General features: G+C 30.6%; 1 protein-coding gene across 1 annotated transcript; it reads right to left on the reverse strand.

Moving 5' to 3' along the window:
* Nucleotides 1–1,491: 1,491 nt before the first annotated feature.
* LOC145612539 (putative disease resistance protein At1g50180) lies at nucleotides 1,492–12,098 on the reverse strand. The gene is made up of 3 exons (XM_081667891.1): nucleotides 11,445–12,098; nucleotides 9,274–9,698; nucleotides 1,492–2,620 (listed from the first exon to the last, which is right to left on the reverse strand). The coding sequence occupies exons 1-3, from the start codon at nucleotides 12,096–12,098 to the stop codon at nucleotides 1,501–1,503; spliced, it is 2,199 nt and encodes a 732-aa protein (XP_081524017.1). The 3' UTR covers nucleotides 1,492–1,500.
* Nucleotides 12,099–21,463: the final 9,365 nt, after the last annotated feature.

Here is a 21,463-nt window from a genome sequence, read left to right on the forward strand (position 1 = left end):
TGCAATTCCCTACAAAACTCAACCAAAACTACGAAAACACTAGAAAACACCAATTAGTAATAAAAGTGGCTCTAACGAGACAAGGACACTACCAATTATGACCAAGGGACGGGGGTAAAATACTATATAAAATAGACATATCACTACATCATGAATAAATCGTTAGTAACTTCAATAAAACTAATAATTCAGAATAATTAAATTAAAGACTTAGAAAAATTTATATCACCCTTGGGATATTATCTTCACGCTTTAGTAAAAAATGTAGAACCTTCGGATCTTGTTTTGGACTTTAAATTACTTAAATAAGAATAGAAATAAATCTAAGCACAATAGAAATTGTACGTCAAAACTTTAGGTATAAGTCTTTTGGGTCATATAGGAGCGAAAAATAATTTTCAACATGTCGGATTTGCCTCCTTAAAATCAGAAAACAGGGTGGTACTTATAGGCATAAAAATCCGAGTGAAGATAGAATTTTAAAAGAAGATGTGAGGGTCAGCAATTTTGCGATTTTTGTTTTTATCATAACTTTTGATCTAAAACTCAGAAGATATATAATATATCGTTGGAAATCTCTTGAAGTACACTTATCAAACAAATTAGAATCTCGTTAATATATTTTGTAGAATTAAAGATATGACCTAAATAGACCATTGTGTCGATTTTGAATCGAGTTTAGTATATTAATCATATCTTTTTCATTTCAAATTGGAATTGGGATTATGATGTATCATTGGAAATATTATTTTCAAGGGATATCCAACTATTGCAGATTTGGATAAAAATTAAGAGGCACAGAAATCAGATTTGCTTAGTTTCGGGATTGCAGTTATGAAAAGATGAAATTGGGCTAAGAAAAGTGTTTGGGTTATTGAAATAGTTAAAATGACTTAGGAAATGATAGTGAGCTAGAAAAAGGGACTATTCAAATAATTCTTAAATTTGTCATGCAAATTAAACTGAACCAAATTACGCAATGATCGTTGTTTCGTCATTGGGCTTTAGTTTGGGGAGACGTTTTTAGGTTCTACAATAATTGGTTATAATTAGGATTGTTTTTAGTCTATTATAGTGGATAGTTTGGTTTAGGAAAATCCCTAGAGGGTTGTCTTGTAAATCTCGCTATGTGCTTTAACGTTCCTTTAAGCTCTCTATTTTATTTTGCAAGAAATGTCCTTATAGGAAGCTACTACAGTTCACCCCCCTCTTGTACGTAATAGTTCATCTCAAATAAAAAACAGTAAGCTTTAGCTCAATCATTTTATTGAGAAAGAATTTGATCGAGCTCATAATATATGAGAGCTTTTTACAATTTTTTTGAATGAATGAAAATAGGTGAGTTACTTGTTATTTATACAATTGAGCTGCAATAATAGAACTAATTAGTTACAACGGAATTTCTAAAATCTAGAAAGTTTGTTATAAATGTTTTATAGATAGGCTTCAACAATAATGCATCGCACGTCCAAGTCATTTCCTTTTGCCAGCTCACCATCACTACTTATCTTTAACATTGTACGGGCAAGTACCATACTTTTCAATCCCATTCACACAAGGCTTGCATGCAATATCAACGTGTGATTGAAGATCTGGAAGCATTTTCAACTTAGTGTTGTAAATTTCAACTTTCTTCAACTTTGGAAGACCTCCCTTTCCAACAAACCATGATTCTAAGAAGAATAAGCCATCAATAAACAAATAGGTGAGCTCAGGAAAGCCTTTCTCAGAGCAAACTAAACTTTTTCCTTTGTAGCAAATATGCAATGCAAGTTTCTGAAGCTTAGGAAAGTTTTCAAGAACTGGCATAGGATCATCTGGTAATAAACAATACCAAAATCCTAACTCTACCAAATTTTTAGGGAGTTCTTTGACAACAGTTCGGAGCAATTTAAAGTCTGCACAAATACTATTTACTATCCCTTTACAGTCTTGTTTAATTCCATCTTTTGAAGGGAAGAACAAGAGTGAACGAAGAGGTGGCACTTTACCAGGCAACGAATTTGGTAGAGGCAAAGATACTTGTTGATCAACATAAAGTGTCATGCGACGAAGGCTCTCACTTGGTGCATTTTGGGAAGCAATTGGGTCTTCTCTTTTACATGCTCTATTATCAAATATTTGAAGAAAATCCTCTTCTTCATTCATCTCTATACACTTATCTCGCATAAGATCATGAAGACAACATGTTCTGATCTTTCCATATGAATCCCTACTCTTAACTTGAACCATATTTTTTTGCACTAGCTCCTTTATGTAATATTCAGAAATGTCTTCTAGTGATCGGTTAACTTTAACACTATCTTGGGTTGATGATATAATCCCTTCTGCTATCCACATGTGATAAAGTTTTTCCACAGGAATATCAAAATCTTCCGGAAAGTTTCCCAAATGAAGGAAGCACGGCTTCATATGATATGGTAGTTCATAGTAGCTCATAGCCAATACTTCATACACGTTACTATATGATTCATCTCCTTGTAGGTGATAAGAGAGGTTATTAGAGACTGAAACCCATTCGTCCACCGATTTCTTCATTGCCAAAATTCCCCCCAACACAGCAATAGCTAAGGGATGACCATTACAATGGTGTAGCATCTTTTCCCTAAGGTCCACCTTCCTTTGGTCCATTTCTTGGTCTAAAAGCCATAGAAACAATTGAAATGATCAAAATTAGGCAATTCTTAGGCCCTGTTTGATTAAATTCACCTTATTTTTATCAGAACTTTTTGTTTTTCCTAATCTGGACTTAACATATATTAAGCTTCAGAATATTTGTCGACTAAGAGAATATGTGTTTGTAATATTAAGGTATAAATTATTTCGCATATATTCTAAGATATTATTCTTGTTCTATTTAAGGTGATATATTTTTCATTGTGCAAGTGATGCATTGTGGAAAGTATCTTCACCTAAGATATAATCTTCTAGGTCACAAAATGATATATCTCCCAAGGACTATAAAACACAAATACCATTCTAGTTTTGAGCTTGAAGTTTTTCATGCATATTTTGAGAGATCATTTGAAAAGCCCTACATCTTGTTAGGAGTTACATTGTCCCTCACATAGCTTTTTGAGAGACCGTTATTAAGTTAATTTGAGTGTTGTAATTGAATCACTAAGGAGTTATAGATTGGGGCAGCATTTGTGAGTTTTAGTGCGAGTGCTTGTGAGCTTAGTGCAAGTGACACCTTATGTTGGGTTTAATTTAGGGTGGTATTTTTGTTTTTAAAACAAAAAAAATCGTGAAAAGGGTTAGTTTGGAAAAGTGAAATTTATCACTCAAAACCCCTCTTCATTATAAATATTCCCTTGTTTATGTGAGTAACCCCATTTTCTTAGTAGATTAACCCCACCTCCATAAATGTAACCTCATTCGCTCGTTGCTTTATATAACCCTTATTATCTAATTAACTGCTTATATGTGAAATGATAATGGTCACATACTCACACATGTGAATAGCCATAACATATAACAATTAGTGATTAAAGTTTAGGGAGATGAATAAATGACTCAAATTTAGGTCCTTCTCACTTCACCTTAAAAAAAATAATATCTAGTAAAAATAATTTCAATTTAGTAAATATAATTTTAATTCAGTAAAAATAAGTTTAGTTCTTTAAAAATCAGTAAATTTAATGAAGAAATATAATAGAGAATCAGTAAAAACAATTTTAGTTCAGCAAAAATAATTTCATTTTAGTAAAATTAATTTCAGTTCAGTAAACTTAATTTAAGTTTAGTAAAAGTATTATCTCATTAAAAATAATTTCAATTCAACAAAAATAACGTGAAGCTAACAGAGTCGTAATTGAAAGAATAATATCACTATGTATATAACTAGTGATTATCCCCGAGCTACGCTTGACTTTGCAAATATAGAAAAACATTAATCGTATTATGATGATATAATTTTCAATTTTCATAATACCAATTACATAAGAGTTAGAGTGTAGTCTTATCACTTTATCGGACCAAAACTTATTTGTACTTATATGAACTTATTAGACATTAATTATTGAAGTTATTAATACTTATTCGACCTGATTAAATTTATTGAAACTTATTAGATGTTGTTGAATTTATTAGATTGGAATGAAGTTATTAAAACTTATTGGAACTTATTAGACCTAATTGAAATTCATCATTATTATCATCATTATTATTAATTACTATAACTATTATAATAATTATTTTTTTAATTATAACATGTTAAATTCATAAAAAAAATAACTATTTTAATCGAAAACCATGTAAATTAATCTATCTAATTTTTAACGATGATGAATATATCAGAATAAAATACTTAATTTCTATATAAGAATTTTTTTTTTTAAAAAAAAATAGTACTAAATAAAATATAATGGTACAATTAATATGACTGCATTTAATATTTATTATACTTAAATTGAAATAATTAGAACTTATTAGACATGATTGAACTTATTGAAGACCTTACTAAACTATTGGAACCTACTAGAGTGTACCCGTGCAATGCACGGGATATATATTTATAGAATCATAAAAAAAAATTATATTTCAAATACGGGAAGTTAAATACCTTTGAAATGGGTTTTACTTTAGAGATATTTATAGATTTTATTTATATTTAATGAACATTTTTCTAATCTTTTGAAATACAAAAATTCTTATGTGGCTAGTGGCCAGGCAGTATGGGGGTTACTTCGTTAGTAATATAGAATTTACTCAATCAGCGTTACAAGGGTTACTTCTTTAGCGTTATATTATAGGGGTTAGTGTAATATTATAGGGATTCATTGGTCAGTGTTATAGAGGTTACTTTTTACTTTTATAAGTGGCCACATGGTGTGGCCAAGCGCACGCAAGACATGCTAGAACATTACTCCCCCCTCCATTACTACATTTTAAAAAATGTGGGAAAACACTTATGAATATTGTGAGGATAATTGTATCCTTAAAGTGTTTGTTTATATATATGCCCCTATTTCAAATATATATATATATATATATATATATATATATATATATATATATATATATATATATATATATATATATATATATATATATATATATATATATATATATATATATATGCCCCTATTGATATGATGTTAATTACATCTAAGCTTTTGATGAATGACATTTATATAAGATTTATAGGCACGTTTATGCTAGTTTTATAGTTACTTTTTGGGTCTTTTGTTGCTTTTTAGGTCAAAAATACATAAGTTATCCATTTTGTGCTCTATTACGCTTCGTTTGTGTTTTTCTTAATGTTTCAGGTGATTTCATAGTCATTTGGACGCTTTCGAAGTGTTTGGAGTTGATTCAGATGATACTTAAATGGAAGCTGATGAATTAAGTTTATTAATCCGAGATCCCATGTTTGTGGATGATGACTTTGATTATTATGTGCATGAGTAATGAATATAGAATTCACAAGGGTCACTATGCATCTTACGGAAATGAATTTGAGTTTAAAACAAAGAAAAACGATGGTTTACAAAGTGTCAAAACAGACCTTTGGTCACTCTTTTGATCATAACTTAAGTTCTACTAATTGGATTGAAGCGATTAAAATTGTGTTGGAAACTATACTTGAAGAGCTTTCCAATGATAGGTCACATGCTCAGAGAAGATATCTTAAACAAAATTTATGGCCGTTTTGATCCGAGCTATGTAGCCTGCGACTATACCCCGCGCCCAATCGAGGCTCCGTTGCTACTGCCAGCCCGCAGCCAAGCCTGCGGCCGCACGATATGGTGAGTGCACGAGCAGCCTAAGCAGCCCACGAGGCTTAGTCGCTACACACCCTTCACTCGTCCCTCGATTATGTCGATCTTATTTGTGACACGTCACCGTCTATCGTCTAATAAAAATATAAATTATGTAATTTATATTTTTTTATTTATATTTGGATTAGAATTTAGGTTTTTATAAATACTCCAAGGGATTAATATTTTCCCTTATTCTTTTTATTATTTTACGTTCGTTGTACTTTTCTCTCTAGCCCTAGTTTTTCATGGACAACTCCATGGATTCCTCCATGGATTTGTCCTTGAATTTGTTACTTTAATTTATAGAGGTAATTTTATTTTTTTTACTTTTAATTATGCTTTCTTTATTAGATTTAGTTTTAATTATTTATTTCATGCTTGAGTAGTTTATTTCTAGGACTTAGGAATCTATGTTTATATAATGAATCTTGATTGATGTATTGATTTTTTTTTTTTATTATTGGTTTCTCTAATTGATAGTGTTTTATTGTTAAAATTGCACCTGATAAATTGTTTGATTAATTATTGTTAATAAGAGTTTGAATCGAAAACTCTTACTTTTAGAGGCTTACCTACAATTAGTAATTCTGATTATGTTAGTGACCGTACTACATATGTTGAATTAAGAGCGTTAAGACCCGACCGTAGGCTTAGCAATTGGTCTAGATAATTAATTAATTGAATTGTTATTGATATTTGATAGATTTAGAACTATAAATATGGTGAACCATAACCCTAGATCTTTTTATTAATTGTTTTATTCTTATTCTTAATTTAGAATATCTTTTTACCCAAACTAGAGTGTACCCGTGCAAAATGCAAGAGATATATATTATATTAGAAAATTATTAAATACATAATATAAGGAAAAATATATTTTCAAAATACTAGAAGTTGATTTTGATGTTTTAACTTAGACCTTGTTCTTTTGAGCAGCTTTAGTCTGTTGTGGACTTGTGGTCTGGTCTACTCTGCTGAACCCTACTTAGTTATGCTCTACTGAGTATTAGTAATATGCTGACACTTGTTAATTCTGTTGACACCTGCTCTGCTTTGCTAAAATCTGATGTTCTCTGCTCAGCTTAGAAGATCAAAAGAATAGGGTCTTACTCTTATATGTCGGCAGCCACACAATATGACCAACTATTTTATGGTTTACTTTGTCAAAGCTATAGAGGCTACCTGTTCAGTGTTATAGAGGTTACTCGATTAGTGTCATAGGGGGTTATTCTATCAGTGTTTTAGGTGTTACTGTGATCTTTTGCAAGCAATTATTCGGTGAGGCCAGTCACGCAAAAAGCGTGCTGCACATTTTTCGCTTGGATGAGTAGAGAAGTTGTAGTTGTTTAAAGGGTAGTCCCTAAAAAATGTGTATAATTGAAGGGTTGGGAATTTTGAGTGCTATGGTAAATTTTTGATAAAGGAACTGTATACCTGTGCTAATACATGACATATATTATACTATGTGCAAAAAAAAATAAAAATAACACAAAGTGAAATGTTAGAAGTAGTCCCTTGAAAAAATTAAAAAAAAAATAGTAGGATGGGTAGTTATTGATTTTTTGTATTTATAAGTAAAAATTTTGAGTGCAATGCTGAATTTTTGATAAAGGAACTATACCATGCTAAATACATGACATATATTATACTATGTACAACAAAAAATAACACAAAGTGAAATGTTATGAAGTAGTCCCTTGGAGAAGGAAAAAAAGGATGGGTAGTTATTGAATTTTGTATTTAAAAGTTAAAAATAAATATATAAATAAAGTAGTGGGTTAGATAGTCATTGGTTTTAATTAAAAAAAAATGAATGTATGAGAGCTGAGGAATGAGGTGTTGGAGTCTCCTCGTTCACGTACTCTTAAATTATGTAATAGATTTTATGACATAGTTTAGTTTCACAAAATTCTTAGAAGTTAGATTAAATAGTCAGCTCTCTGTGGATTCGACCCTACTTACCCTACTACATTGTTAGTTGATTTTGTTAGGAATTTATTTTTGACAGGTGTAGGACAACCTATCAGCTTTTCCTTGTGTGATTTAACCGTTTAAGTGTTACAAATGGTGTTTGGAAAATATAGCCTCTAAAATGTTTAATTACTTATTTGTCCTTATTGCCATTTTTTTACCCATTATTGCCTTTTTTTTTACCTCTTAAGAAAATGTGCGGGCATTTATACCCATAAAAATATTTGTTTAAATTATTTTGCTTGATTATGTTGCTAACAACTAAAAGTCTCTCTAAACATGGCTAGATATGCACGCGTTAAGCCGTTAACCACCCTAGCTATTTATTATTTAATATTTATATCATTTTAACTTATGCACTATTTACATACTTTTTTTTAACTTAACTCTTATTTTATAATGAAAAAAATGTTATTGTGATTATTGAATTAGTTATAATGTCTATTTAAAAAAAATTACAAATTTTACTAACAGACCATCAAAGATGTTAATGGTCAAAGTCATTTCTCGGAAAATATGTGGTTAAAGTAATGCAAATATTTTTAAAAAAACGAATAAAGGGTGTAGTTAAAAGCGGGCAAGCTAATTCTTATGGTGGTAGATTAAACAAATTTTACTTCATTTTTATTCAACATTATTTATATGAAACTCCATTATATTAACTAAAACATTATTATTTTAACCTTATAATTAATACTCTCTCTAAAACACTAGCCTCTATTGTTGAATTTTGAAGGGACTTTCATCGGATTTTACCGGTGAAAAGCCCTAATCTTTGTTTCTTGTTTACTTTGTCTCATTATTTTTTGTTTGTTTTATATTGTTAATAATTAACTCTCCCTCTTGTAAGAAGGAGTAAAGGACCTTTTTTCTTAAAAGAAAGGGTTTTTCTTCTTTCTTAAGAGAATATTTCTCCTTTAAAATATAGGGGTGTTCTCTCTCTTTTGAGGGATGATTTGTTTTTTGTTTGATGGATTGCTATAGACTTGTTTCATGGGTAAATATTTGTGCAATATTGAAAAAGAGGTTTATCTTTCAATTACAATTAGACGAATCATATGAAAAATTTCTTCACGACTGCAACAAATCAATAGTCCCGGCTCTCTCGTCGGAGGAGACTATGTGAAAGAATGTATGAAAAATGTATGTTTGCAACAATGATTGTAGTTTTGCGTAAGGGATGTTTTATTTGATTCAATTATCATGTACTTGTTATATTTAAATTTCTTTGTACATGTCATATGACTTACATTTTTAAAATGAAAACCATTATTATAATTGAAATATGAAAAAATTAAATATAAAAACTTACTAAAATGTAAAATCAAAGATTAATTTATAAATATTTATTTGAACCTTTAAAAAAGAAAATATTTTATCTAAATTTTCTTTTCTATATATTTTTCTTGAACTAATTCTCTCAAAACTTAATACTAAGTACTTTTTTAACTATTATTATAAAATAAAAATGAAAACAAATAGACCCTAAATTTCTAAATTTTCGATGTTTACATGATAATTAGTTGAATTAGAAGACATACCTGGATCATCTTTAAATTCTTTATTGATGTTTGTCTTTTTTTCAAAAAGATGCCTACTCATTTCTTGATTTAGAACCTCAACTTGATAATAGGAAACTATATCAGCATGATCAAGGCTAGAAAATATTTGAGGATTGCGCGTTGTAATCAATAATTTGCTACCATGAGAAGAGTGAGTAATTGGAAAAGCAGATTTAAGGCAATTCCAATCTCTACTGTACCAAATGTCATCAAGAATAACCAGGTAATTCTTCTTTTGTAGCAAATCACAAAGCTTTTCATGTAGTTCTGTATCTTCTAATTCCTTAACCAACTTCTTCTCTTCATGGTTTGTGATGAGCTGATCGGCAATATCCTTACAGACGGCTTTCAGTTGAGGCTGTTGAGATACATATGCCCAAGCACAACCATCAAAATGATCCTGTGAAGACATATATCACAAAGTATAAGTATAACTGAGATATGTAATTAGTATAAGTATATACTCCAGCTCCATCCGTCTCTAAAAGATTTATCTAGTATATAATACTTAAAGCAAATGTCCATGACCTAATAACTCCATCTCTATGGGTAAATTTTCATACTTGCAACTCTAAAATCCTAAAAAATAGGGCTTATGTCTTTTGGAGTGAATATCATGGCAATATTATAAACGGTTTTTTCATCATATACCCCTAAGTTTTTGTTTATTCGCCATATACCCCTAAAATTTTTCAAGTTTGAGTTATTACAAAAATTCACCATATACCCCTAATGACAACAATACGAGTGGAATTTAGTTAATAATTCATCGAAACCACCTTAGATATCTCTACCCCTATCTTGAAACCACTCATCTCCTTTTTCTTCAACCCCCGAAACCACTCCAAATCCCCATAATCATATCCTTATGATTGATTTTTGAGGATGAAAATAGAAAATTTGGGTGGTTTTAGGGTAGGAAAATGGAATGTGGATGGTTTTGGGGGTAGGAGAATGATTTTAAGGTGATTTCGAGTCACTATTAACCCCAATAACTAACGAAATTTACAATCATTAGTCATCAAGGGTGCATGGTGTATTTTTGTGAAAACTCGAGGGTATATGATGAATTTAAAAAATAATTATGGGTATATGGTGTATAAACAAAAAACTCATGGGTATATGGTGAAAAAACCGTATTATAAATATGTCATTAAATAAGTAAATGATACCATAATATTGTAAGATGGTATACTCTAAGTTTTCTAATAACTAAGGATTTAACAAGTGAGCTTGGTATGACTAGCCCTTTGAGAAGCATTATTATTAGTGACCTTTATGCCATATGCTTGTTTACGTGATATTTTATTAATACTATTTGCATATAGATATTAAATGTGTTGGATGTTGTGTAGTTATGCAATGTTCGAAACTCTAATAAAGCTCCTTTGATTTAGCGAGGGAACAGTAAAAAATCAAGTTCTAGATTAAAATGTCAAATAAATTTTAGTACTTATTGAGATGAATTGGATAATTCAACATGACATGCATCACACAATTATATAATTCTTATACTTGTAGACACCTAAAAATGTCTCCCTAAATCCCAACTCGGTGATGAATGACCTTTTACTGGCAATTGGCCAGGTTGCGCATCAAGATTAAGCATTTCTTAAAGTCTTATCCCATTTCTATTTCAATCCACCTTATCCAATTCTATTCTAGCCCAAACATCCATTCAAACCCTTTTCCTAGCCCACAAACCATAACTCAATTTTCTCTTTTTCTAACCATAGCCCAAAACCAAGCAAAACTAAAATTTTGGCCTCATAAATTTTATGTAAATCTAATTTAGTTTAATAGGCCTTGAAATAAACTTTTTAACGATATATCATATGTCTTATTCCAATATAAAAAGAAGAAGATATGAGCAAAAAAACTTGGCCCAAAACCGACATCGTACCCTTGCACTCAAACGACCATATCAAATTCACAAAAATTTTTGACCTAATTAAATTTCGATTGGGTTGGAAAGTAGACTTAAAGATCTAATGACAACAAATTTCAAATTTAGGTTATACCAATTATAATTTCAAATTAGAATAAGATAGCTCAATTAGAATTAGACTAAAGATATAACAAATATATAGCACAACCCAAATTAAATTAATTAGATTGGTAAAATAAGGTAGAAGTTTAGAATCACCTTTATCTTTCTATGTTTGAAAACCTCCCTTGCAAGAGTAGTTTTTCCAATGCCACCCATTCCAAAAACAACCACAACGATGTGTTGAGCATCTCTTGTTAATGTATCCATCAATTTTGATACGCTTTTATCAAGACCGACTGTTTCTTTATCACCAACATGAGGATAGGTTCGCCTTTCCTCGGCGAGTAATTTTCTATTTGCAACAAGGGAGGAATTGTTGTACATACTATAGGAGCCCTGTATGCCATATGCTTGTAACCTCGAAGTCATCTTTGATATCTTAGCATTAAGAACATCAATATCCGACCCAATATTGTGTAGAGGCTTAACATTCTTCCAACAACAAGCTAACCATTTAAGGCCATCCCAACCGAAAAAGGCATGATTATGTGGTTTATGCTCAATATGTAGTATGTAAGTCTCTATAAGATCTTCAGCTTTGAATGCTAAATCTTTGATATCAGATACCCATTTGCGAAGTAAGGCATTTTTGTTCTGCTTCTCATCTACATCATATAGAAAACATTGCATCCATTCAAACTCGCTTTGAAGTTCTTCAACTTTGCCTGAAACTGCTGCTAAATTTTCCACTTCTTGCAATAGTAACTTTCCAAGCCATGTAGATGTTAATTCAATGGATGAACTGGCCATTCTTTCTAGTTTTTTCTAAATTAATTATGAGATATCAAACTTTGTGGGAGTAATATTTTGAAAATATTTTGGCTAATAAATGTATTAGTTTCCTTTTTTATAACGAATTTTTACAATTAAAGGTTTGTTTCGTAATTGTTTGTAAGGTAGAATCTTTTCATGTAGGCGTCCTTTTTTGCAAGCATTCCTTGCTTGTAATATAGCTATAATGTTAAGTAGGTTATGCCTTCCATCTTTACAAGCATTCCTTTCTTGTAAAATAGTAATAAGTAAGATTATCTCAGACACCTTTTCAAGTGCGGTCGCCTACCACGTGGTTGCCCTTATTTGCAAGCATTTCTTACTTGCAATCTAGCTATAAGGCCAAGTTAAATTAGTCGTTAACCCTTTCAATTTGGCCTCTTACTATATGGTCGTCTATCTTTGCATACCTATAAGGCCGTGTAAGTCATTCACATTTTCAAGTGGGACACCTACCATGTGGCCTACTTCCTTTGCAATCATTCCTTGCTTAGAAAATAGCTCTAAGGCCAAGTAGCCCATCTACCTTCTTAAGTGGGCCTAGCCTTTTACTATGTGGCCATCTTCCTTTGAAATAATTCCTTTCTTGCAAAGTAGCTATAAGGCAAAGTTATCCATTGTTTCAAGTTGGCTTCCTCCCATATGGTCGTCCTCCTTTGCAAGCATTCTTTGCTTGCAATTAGTTATGAGGTCAAGTAGGTCATCTACCTTTACAAACTAAGTTGCTTGAAAAAGGTCGCGTATGTCATCTACCTTTTTAAGTTGGTCGTCTTTATGTGGTCTTCCATGTTTGCAAGTATTCTATGGTTGTAAGCTAGCTATTAGGTCAAGTAGATCGTCTACCTTTTCAAGTGTGTCGCCTATTGTAATCATTATTCGAAGCTTGCCTATTTAAACATGGTGTGAATATGCTTGGCAATATTATCATCGGAAGTCGGATTTGACATACAATGATTAGGGACAAATTAAAACCAAAAAAAAAAAAAAAAAAAAAAAAAAAGAAAAAAGAAAAGTAAGTAGAGAGTCACCAACAAGTTTTTAAGGAACTTGTTCATGCATGGATCATTAAAGGTAACTACAAAAGGGATAAAAAGCAATAACGATCTGATCCTTGAAGGTTACACCCCATTCATAATCCATGATATAATTAACTTCATATGGTCACAAACCACACATGAAGGATCGGGGATCATATGATGGTACGAAGTTGAGTCAAGTAAGTTAAATTCTCCCGTACGTGTTGGCCTCAACTTGATTATTATTGTGAAAAGTACTCTTTGCGATTCAAAAGGCATACAAACCATATTAAATTAGATCCAAACTAATATACTTAGTTATTGATTGATTATTTAATGCACAACAAATTCTAATTATCAGGAAAAATTGGCCGCAACAACACCAACTATGATAAAGGTGCGTGTAGCAGCACAACCTTTTAATGGTGCGGTCTACAACACAAACTATGTAATTGGGTGCACATATTAGCATAAATGACACTAATGAACTAAGGTTTCATGGAAAAACATGGAATCTTTATTATTTTATATTTTTTGATCCAAATATTTATTATTTTATATAATTGTTTAAATATTATCTAAAATACCTTACTGTAGACACCCATTTGTGTATCCCCAAAACCAAACCCAGTGATGAACGTCTTTCACGTCGAACCATAGTCGAATGAGGTGAAAGTGTGAAAAGTCAAGTGTTGCGGTTAGTTTTTATTAAAATCCTTCTTTCTGTTTTTGAAAACCCACTCTATTTTATAAAAACGTCCATCTCAGTTTATTTTGGTCCATGATAAGGGTCCAATAATGGTGTAGTTGGATGGGGCTTGAAAAGACCTTTCCAACGATATATTATAAGCCCAATTCCGATGAATAATGAGGAAGTTATGGCCAAAATACTAAATTGGGCCCAAACCGGATTTTACCTACGACCCAATGATCATGTGGAGGGTCCAAAGGTTTAATCCTATTCCTAAACTAATTAGGATTGATTAGAATCTTCTATAAGTTTCTAAAATATCTTAATTATCCTTTTTTGAAAAGATAAGATCATGGAATTTGATTTGAATATAAACTTTCCTTTTTTAAAACTTTCCTAATTCTATTCGGATTTAAAGATGTTCAAAGATAGTCAGATATTATTTTCGTGCCTCATTGTGTTTATCCAAATTTTATATGGTTGGATAGATCTTGAAATTATCTTTCCAATGATATATTATAATATTAAATCCGAGCTATAACGAAAAAGATATGAAAGATATACAAAACTCTATCAAAAACTGACACCGTCATACTATTTCGGCCATATCTTTTTATATACAAAAGATTTTAATCTGATTCTAATTGCATTAGAAATTAGACTTCAAGAGCTTTCCAACGACATATTATATGACTTATTTGGACTCCTAGATCAAAAGATATGATAAAAACAAAATCCGCAAAAACTGTTTCTGTCGCCTGGCGACAAGATAAATTCTTGGCGACAAGGTCGATTTGTTAGCGACAGAGTGGAGTTTTATTCCTTATCAAATTCTATGATTTTCCTTACTATTTTCTTATAAATAGGGTCCCGAACCTCTGTTTTCATTCATCAACTATTATCAACTATCAACTCTCATCATTAATTCTCTCTATTCTCTCTCTAAGCAATATAGCTTAATTCTTTCTCTCTCCCTTTCTAAACCAACCTTTTAAACACAATACCGCATACACAAGATCTTGAAACACCTAACCAAGTTCGAAGTTGCCTTCGCCCTAGACGTGAAAGGTTGATAATTTCTGAGGGTTTGGTCCCAAATCAAGTCTAAACTTTTTAACTCTTTCTTTCAATTATTTAATTTAATTTTTTGATTTATTATTTTCATTGAAGTTTACTAACTTGTGTATTTTGTTATTAGAAAGAGGTATGAGGCTTCAAAGTATGTAATCTTATTACTCTCTTTCAATGTAGAAAGCATGTTAATTAATGTTTAATTCCTAGTATCATGTTAGGATGTTATTTTATGCTTTCTAATGTCATGTTTAGGGTGCCTTTAATCCTTTCTAAATATCATAATATCATGTTAGTACCATGTTAGGTTTAAAGCTTTGATCTTTATTGCTTAGTGACATGCTAGGATTGGTTATTAATCTTGTTAGTATCATGCCTAGGATCTTGCTATTATTATTAAGCTTTATTATGCCTTATCATGCTATTATCATCATTATTATTATTGATTTATCCTTATGTTGCTTGATATATTTTATTGTTATTGTTTGATCACACCTTTTATGCTTGTTAAAGGGAATTTGTACTTGAAATCACGCTTAATAAGATAATTAATAATTTGGTTTAGGCTAATGTGATTTTAACTCAAGTGATCGCCAATAATAGTATTATTTGTGCATTAATTTCAACCAACATAGATTAAACAGGTTAGGATTAATATAATGTTTGTATGTTATTCGAAAAGCGCACATGAATACGAGCAGAACAAAGTAGAGGCCTACTTTATAGGGCGGGTCCTTTCTTTTGTAGATTGGATTCGTACCCTCATCCCCGGACCCTGTTTGGTTCAAGACCTTATGGAGTAGTTGATGGTCCTTTTGGATCGTCTTTTGGTTTACAAGTTCCTAAAACTTGTTGGCGACTCTCTTTTGCTCTCTTTTCTTTTCCTTTGGAACGCCACCGTACTTTAGTGTATGATCACAGTGGGGTTCAAGTTTGGGATCATAATGCTTGAAATATTCCCTACACTTACCTTTGATTTATTTTTTTCATTTAAAAATTTATTAGCCTCCACCATTTTATTAAGTGGATTCCTTCAAAAAAAAAAACATGTGCTATTATTTTAATTTGTTCGCTTCTCCAATTACTTTTTCTAATATCGATCTTACATGATTGACTTAGTTTCCTTTCCCTTTCCACTTAGTTAAATACTAAATTGATAAATTAAAAAAAAAATCATTTGAATACCTTTATTCTATAAGATTTCAGGATACACAGGTAACTTTCTAATACCAAACCCCACAAAATGATTTTAAATACTTAATTCAAAAAATAATTTTAGAATTGGATTAAAATTTAGGATATGCCAAATTGATTTTCTTGTTTTTGATGTACAACACTTGAATTGTGGAGGTTGATAGAGAATAATTCAAAGGAAAAAATTAACTATAATGGAATAGAAACTAAGTCAATCTGTCAATCATCACATGAGCTGTAAAAAAATTAATAAAAGAAACACAAGAAGAAAATAATGGCGAAAACTTTTTGAAATAATTCAATTTAATGGTTACTTAATTACATGAGATGGAAAATCAAGTAAAATGGAATTAAACAAAAATTTATTTAAACAAAATAACATTAAAAATATTTAAAATTTCACTTTCATAAGAAATCTAAATTCTGCGAATGTCATTTATGTTGTTATGTGCACCCAAATACATAGTTTGTGATGTTGAGTGCACCCTCAAAAGGTTGTGCTGCTACACGTATGGGCGAAGTCAAGAATAAAAGTCTAAGGAGGCCAAGATTTGATAAAGTTAACAAAAAAAATTTTAAAAAAATACTTGAGTGGGGAGTCAACCTCTATCTCACTATACCAACTGAAACTACCAACTGAGCTATCATTGGCAACATGGTATATTAACTAGATATTTACTAGCTATTAGCTTCTTATGGGGGCCAGCCTACAAAATATACATACTACCTGTTGGGCCATGGGGGCCGGGCCTCCACCAACCCCCCCCCCCCCCCCCGGTGGCTCCACCCCTGGTTACAAGCACCTCTGTCATAGTTGGTGTTGTTGCGGCCAATTTTTCCTAAATATCGTGATCACTTATTAAATTCGCAAGATAGGAAACCTAAACTGCTCGTCCAATTTATGCTAGTATGAGTGATTTTTTAATTACATATTATTGATTAAACATGCAAAAGGGTGACAAAATAGATAAAAAAAAAACATGACAAAAAATATTCGAAGCAACGTCATTATTTTGTTAATTAGCACAAATTAAATCATAAGCATGAAAATAATAAATCCTAAAAATTCTATCATGATACTAGCTAGCAAATTAAATAAAATAAGCAATTAAATAAATGAATTACTTACTTTGCACGTGCTAATTTAAATTATTACAGCATGAATAATTTTTTGGTAAATTTAATAAAAATATAAATTATGTAAAAACCAAGTATAGATTTGTCCAACCACTCATAAATTCAACCTTTTATGCATAGGTTAATGAGTAGAACTCCAAGTATTGCAAATGGATTTCGAATTGCTTGAAAATGATGATTAGGTTGTTTTGGCTCATATTTTGTTGTGTCCTCTCCGAAAACCTGAATTTAGGGTCGTATTTATAGGCTAGAGGAGGGAAAATGAGGTGTCGCACAAAGAATATGTGTAATGCAGAAACAAAATGTGTATCTTTACACGGTACAATGTGTTGTGACACGGTGCAATGCAGTGATGCGTCATGGCGCGGCACTTTTGTCATATTTTATGCGATTTTAATACTTCCATAACTTTTGATTCGTAACTCGGAATAAGGCATAGGATACATCGTTGGAAAGATGGCCATTTGAGATCAAGGGTGTCAGTTTTAGGTCGTGTTTTAGTATTTTACTCATATCTTCTTCGTTTTAAATTAGAATTGGGCTTATTATATATTGTTGGTAAGAATATCTCAAGACCTATTTAACCAAATTAGATTTTAATTAAAGTTGTGGGCCAAGAAAATCAATTTTACTCATTTTTGGACTATCGTCATGAAAAGTGCAACTTTTACCCTACAGGGTAGGGTGTTCTTCCTACACCCCCCCCCCCCCCCCCAAAAAAAAAAAAAAAAAAAAAAAAAAAAAAAAAAAAAAAAAAACTAAGTTGTTTGATAGCGGGTGTAGGTTATTCTACCTACACTCCCCCAATCTAACCACTGATGTGTTATTTTCCCCCTTTTTTTTTGGTGAAGTCCTTTTTTCTTTTGTTATTAGTTTCCTTCCCCCCCCCCCCCCTAATTTCTTTTTTGGCGTATTACTCAAGCCATGTATATATGATTTTTAACCCATATTTTCTTTCTCCTTAATTGATCTTCATTTGATTTTAATACCTACATTGTTTCTCTTGTTGTTGTTTTAATTTTCTCTTATATTGATTTGATTTTATTTCAACTACTTTTTCAGGTTATTTTCTCTGATTTTTTATACTGATTGTTGCGCATCAATGGCTATTTTTTCTTCTACGAATTTCGATCGTGGTTGTGAAATTGTATTTTCATCTGGAATTCGAGTGGTAGACTCAATCATTTTTTCATCAATTTGAGTTAATATGATCTTAATTTGTTTATTTTTGTTTCTCAATTATTCTCTGTTTTTTGGGAAAGTTCTATTTATTTATATCTCTTTTTTTTCATTTTGTTATTTGATTTAATTTATGTAGTTTATATAAAGTAATTTTGTTACTCAATGTATTATTTGCAGTTTTGATTATGTGTTATTTGATCTATTTTACTTGTTCGCTTAAGAGAAATTAAAATTATCTTTTGGTATATTCTAATTTTCATAGTTTTGCTAGCACTTATGATGATGAACATTTTAAGGTTGTTGATACTTGTAATTTATTTTATTAATTTGTGTTTGAGAATTGCATAGACTTTTGTAGACACTTTTATTTTATTTCCTTTTTTGTTGTCTTTTTTATTAGGTCTATAATGCTAAATAATCATATATGTTTTATCATATGCACTTCTATTAGTAATATATTAATTGATTTATGTTCATTTTAAAGTGATAAATAATCATATGTGTATACAACTTTGTTTTTGGTAATATTATATGTTAAAATTTTAAAATTTGATCATGTGTAGTTTTGTTATTGATATTCTATGTATTGATGATTGGTCATTGTAAAACCTATTAATGATCAAATGTATTATTGTAATTGAACATTTTTGTTACTATTTTTGTTTATTTGTAACATTATTTTATTTGTATTTTATTCGGTTGGAAAAATGGATGATATTGCTTTTGAAGAATCAAGTTAGTCCGAGTTAATGGTTAAATAGTTTAAATTTGATGCAAAAGCTTATGAAATGTAAAATTAATATGTATTTATGTAAACCCCCGTATTTGTAAATATTTCATAAATGAAAATTTATTTTATTTATAATATTTATTTGCTATTTTTCATAATTTAATTTCAAAAGTTTCAAATTATTAATCTGGGTCGAAAATTATTTGAACAAATTATTTTATGCACCTTTATTCTACAATTTATGTCCAATCACACAAGCCTAACCCATTTGTTTACTTAATTGACCCATTATTTTTATGAGGTCCAATCTTTCTTTTTACCCTACAATAATTCTCTCCTATAAATACCCCATGAATCTCCAAAAATTTCCCACACAAAAAGGTTAGTCTTATTTCCATCCTCTTTTGTTTCATTATTTTGCTTAATGTTAATTTAATTGTTTTGGGTTTTGATTTTAGTATAAAGATTATATTTTTAGGATCAAATTATATTTTAATGGTATAAAGATTATAAATTTCAGATTATATTTATGTTATATATTTCATATTTTATGAATTATAAACCTAGGGTTTCAATTTATTGAAAATCATAATTTTAGGGTTTTTATGAACAATTGATTTAGGGCTTTTATAGTAATGATGTTTTGAAATTTTTGTGATTAATTATAACTACTGATTAGTTTAACTTAATTCCAGATTATTTTGAACACATAGATTCGTGTTTTAATTTTTAGATTTTCGTTCGTTAATATTAATCCCGTTTTAATCCCGATCAGATTCTGAAATCATCAGATTTTGATGAAAAAGTAGTGTTTTCCATGTGGAAACAACGTTTTAAGAAAGACTAACTACCTTTGGTAGTGAGTACCACCCTCTCGTGGCCAAATTCAGCCTCTAAATATGATTTTCGGGCAATTTTTTATTTTAACGAAGTTTTTTTATAATTAAAATATTATCCTTGAGTTTGATTAATAAAATTAATTATGTTTAAAGTTAATTAAGCATAAATATATGTTTTTATTGAAGTTTTAAGTGTTGGAAATAGTTTCTAAGTACTACTTTTGATGTTTTATAAAGAGGGTTTAATCACCCATTATAAAGGGAGATTTTTAGGGGTTTTTATATAATTTTCAGATTTTTATTAGACTTTGAACTTGTTGTAATTTCATGTATAAGAGTGTATTTTAAGGTTTTTATGAAGAAAAATTTAAAGAACTATATATAAGCCTTTAATTTTAACTAAAGGGAAGATTTTAAAGTGTTGTTTGATTTGGATTTTGAAGGTTTTAAAGTAAGTTAGTATTGATGTAAATTTGATTAATTGGGTATTGATTGAGATGTTATTATTTGGCTTAGGAGAGGAGTTTATTGAAGGTGATTTCTAGTTAGTAAAGTGGCATACCAATTCGTTTGCTCAAGGTACGTACAAGTTACGAAACCTTTCTTTTAGGTGCATGTTTAAGGACGATGGATCGAGAACTTAGTATCATGTATAGGGATGACTGAGTTAAATTATTTGGTTATACATTGTGAATTTCGTATGACGTGCACTATTTTATATTGCAAGTATTATTTGTGCTCTAATTATGCAAGGTGCGCTTAGAGGCAAAGGTATATGATTGGTGTAATGATTAATTTATTACTCATTCATGATTATGCAAGTAGGATGAGTAAAGGAAGAATTTAAGTCTTCTAAGATGAGGTTGAGGTTTTGGGGTGCCTTATGCACTCAAGGTGTTTATACACCGTGGTAGTAAAGGAATAAATAATAAATTTTGCTTGCCACTAATAAATCAAGAATTGAAATTGAAAAGTTGTTTTACTTGATTGAATTGATATTGGATTGATTGTATTGTTATGCATATGAGTCATCACCAAGTTTAAACCTGTAAATCACGTAAAGTGCAAGATGGATGAGTAATAAAACTCTGGATTGGTGCACTTCTGGAGTAATGACAATCAGGGGTTGGGGTACATGGGGTATTATAGCCGTGTACTTTTCTCGAGGCCGTCTGATCTACGAGTCTCTTATTTCAAATATTTTTCAAAACTAGGAGTTAGGAGTTAGGAGTGGGGTTGGTGCATACTAACTACGGTCACGGAGTCGCGCCCGTGGTCGTTAGATGTTTATTGATGTTTCCGAAAGGAGGCATGGGGTTTTTCTTTTATTGATGTTCCAAATGGAGCATGGGTTGAACAACCTTGTCTATTGCGTAATCCAATGAATAAAAATAATGATTTACCTATTATTAATTAATGGAGTCTTAGTAATATAAATAGTTGAGTCGTGTGTTGAGTCTATAATTTAATGATGCATGATGATT

This window comes from Chenopodium album, chromosome 24 (genome assembly GCF_948465745.1).
Source record: "Chenopodium album chromosome 24, dcCheAlbu1.1, whole genome shotgun sequence".
In the NCBI taxonomy this organism is placed as follows: Eukaryota; Viridiplantae; Streptophyta; class Magnoliopsida; order Caryophyllales; family Amaranthaceae; genus Chenopodium; species Chenopodium album.

Excerpts from the sequence above, each read along its gene's own strand:
- LOC145612539 (XM_081667891.1), bottom strand. The coding sequence starts at position 12,098 with ATGGCCAGTTCATCCATTGAATTAACATCTACATGGCTTGGAAAGTTA. Across the intron at positions 9,699-11,444 it reads TCAAACATAGAAAGATAAAG|GATCATTTTGATGGTTGTGC; the intron begins GTGATTCTAAAC and ends ATGTCTTCACAG. Across the intron at positions 2,621-9,273 it reads TTTAAAGATGATCCAGGTAT|GAAGGTGGACCTTAGGGAAA; the intron begins GTCTTCTAATTC and ends AATGGACCAAAG.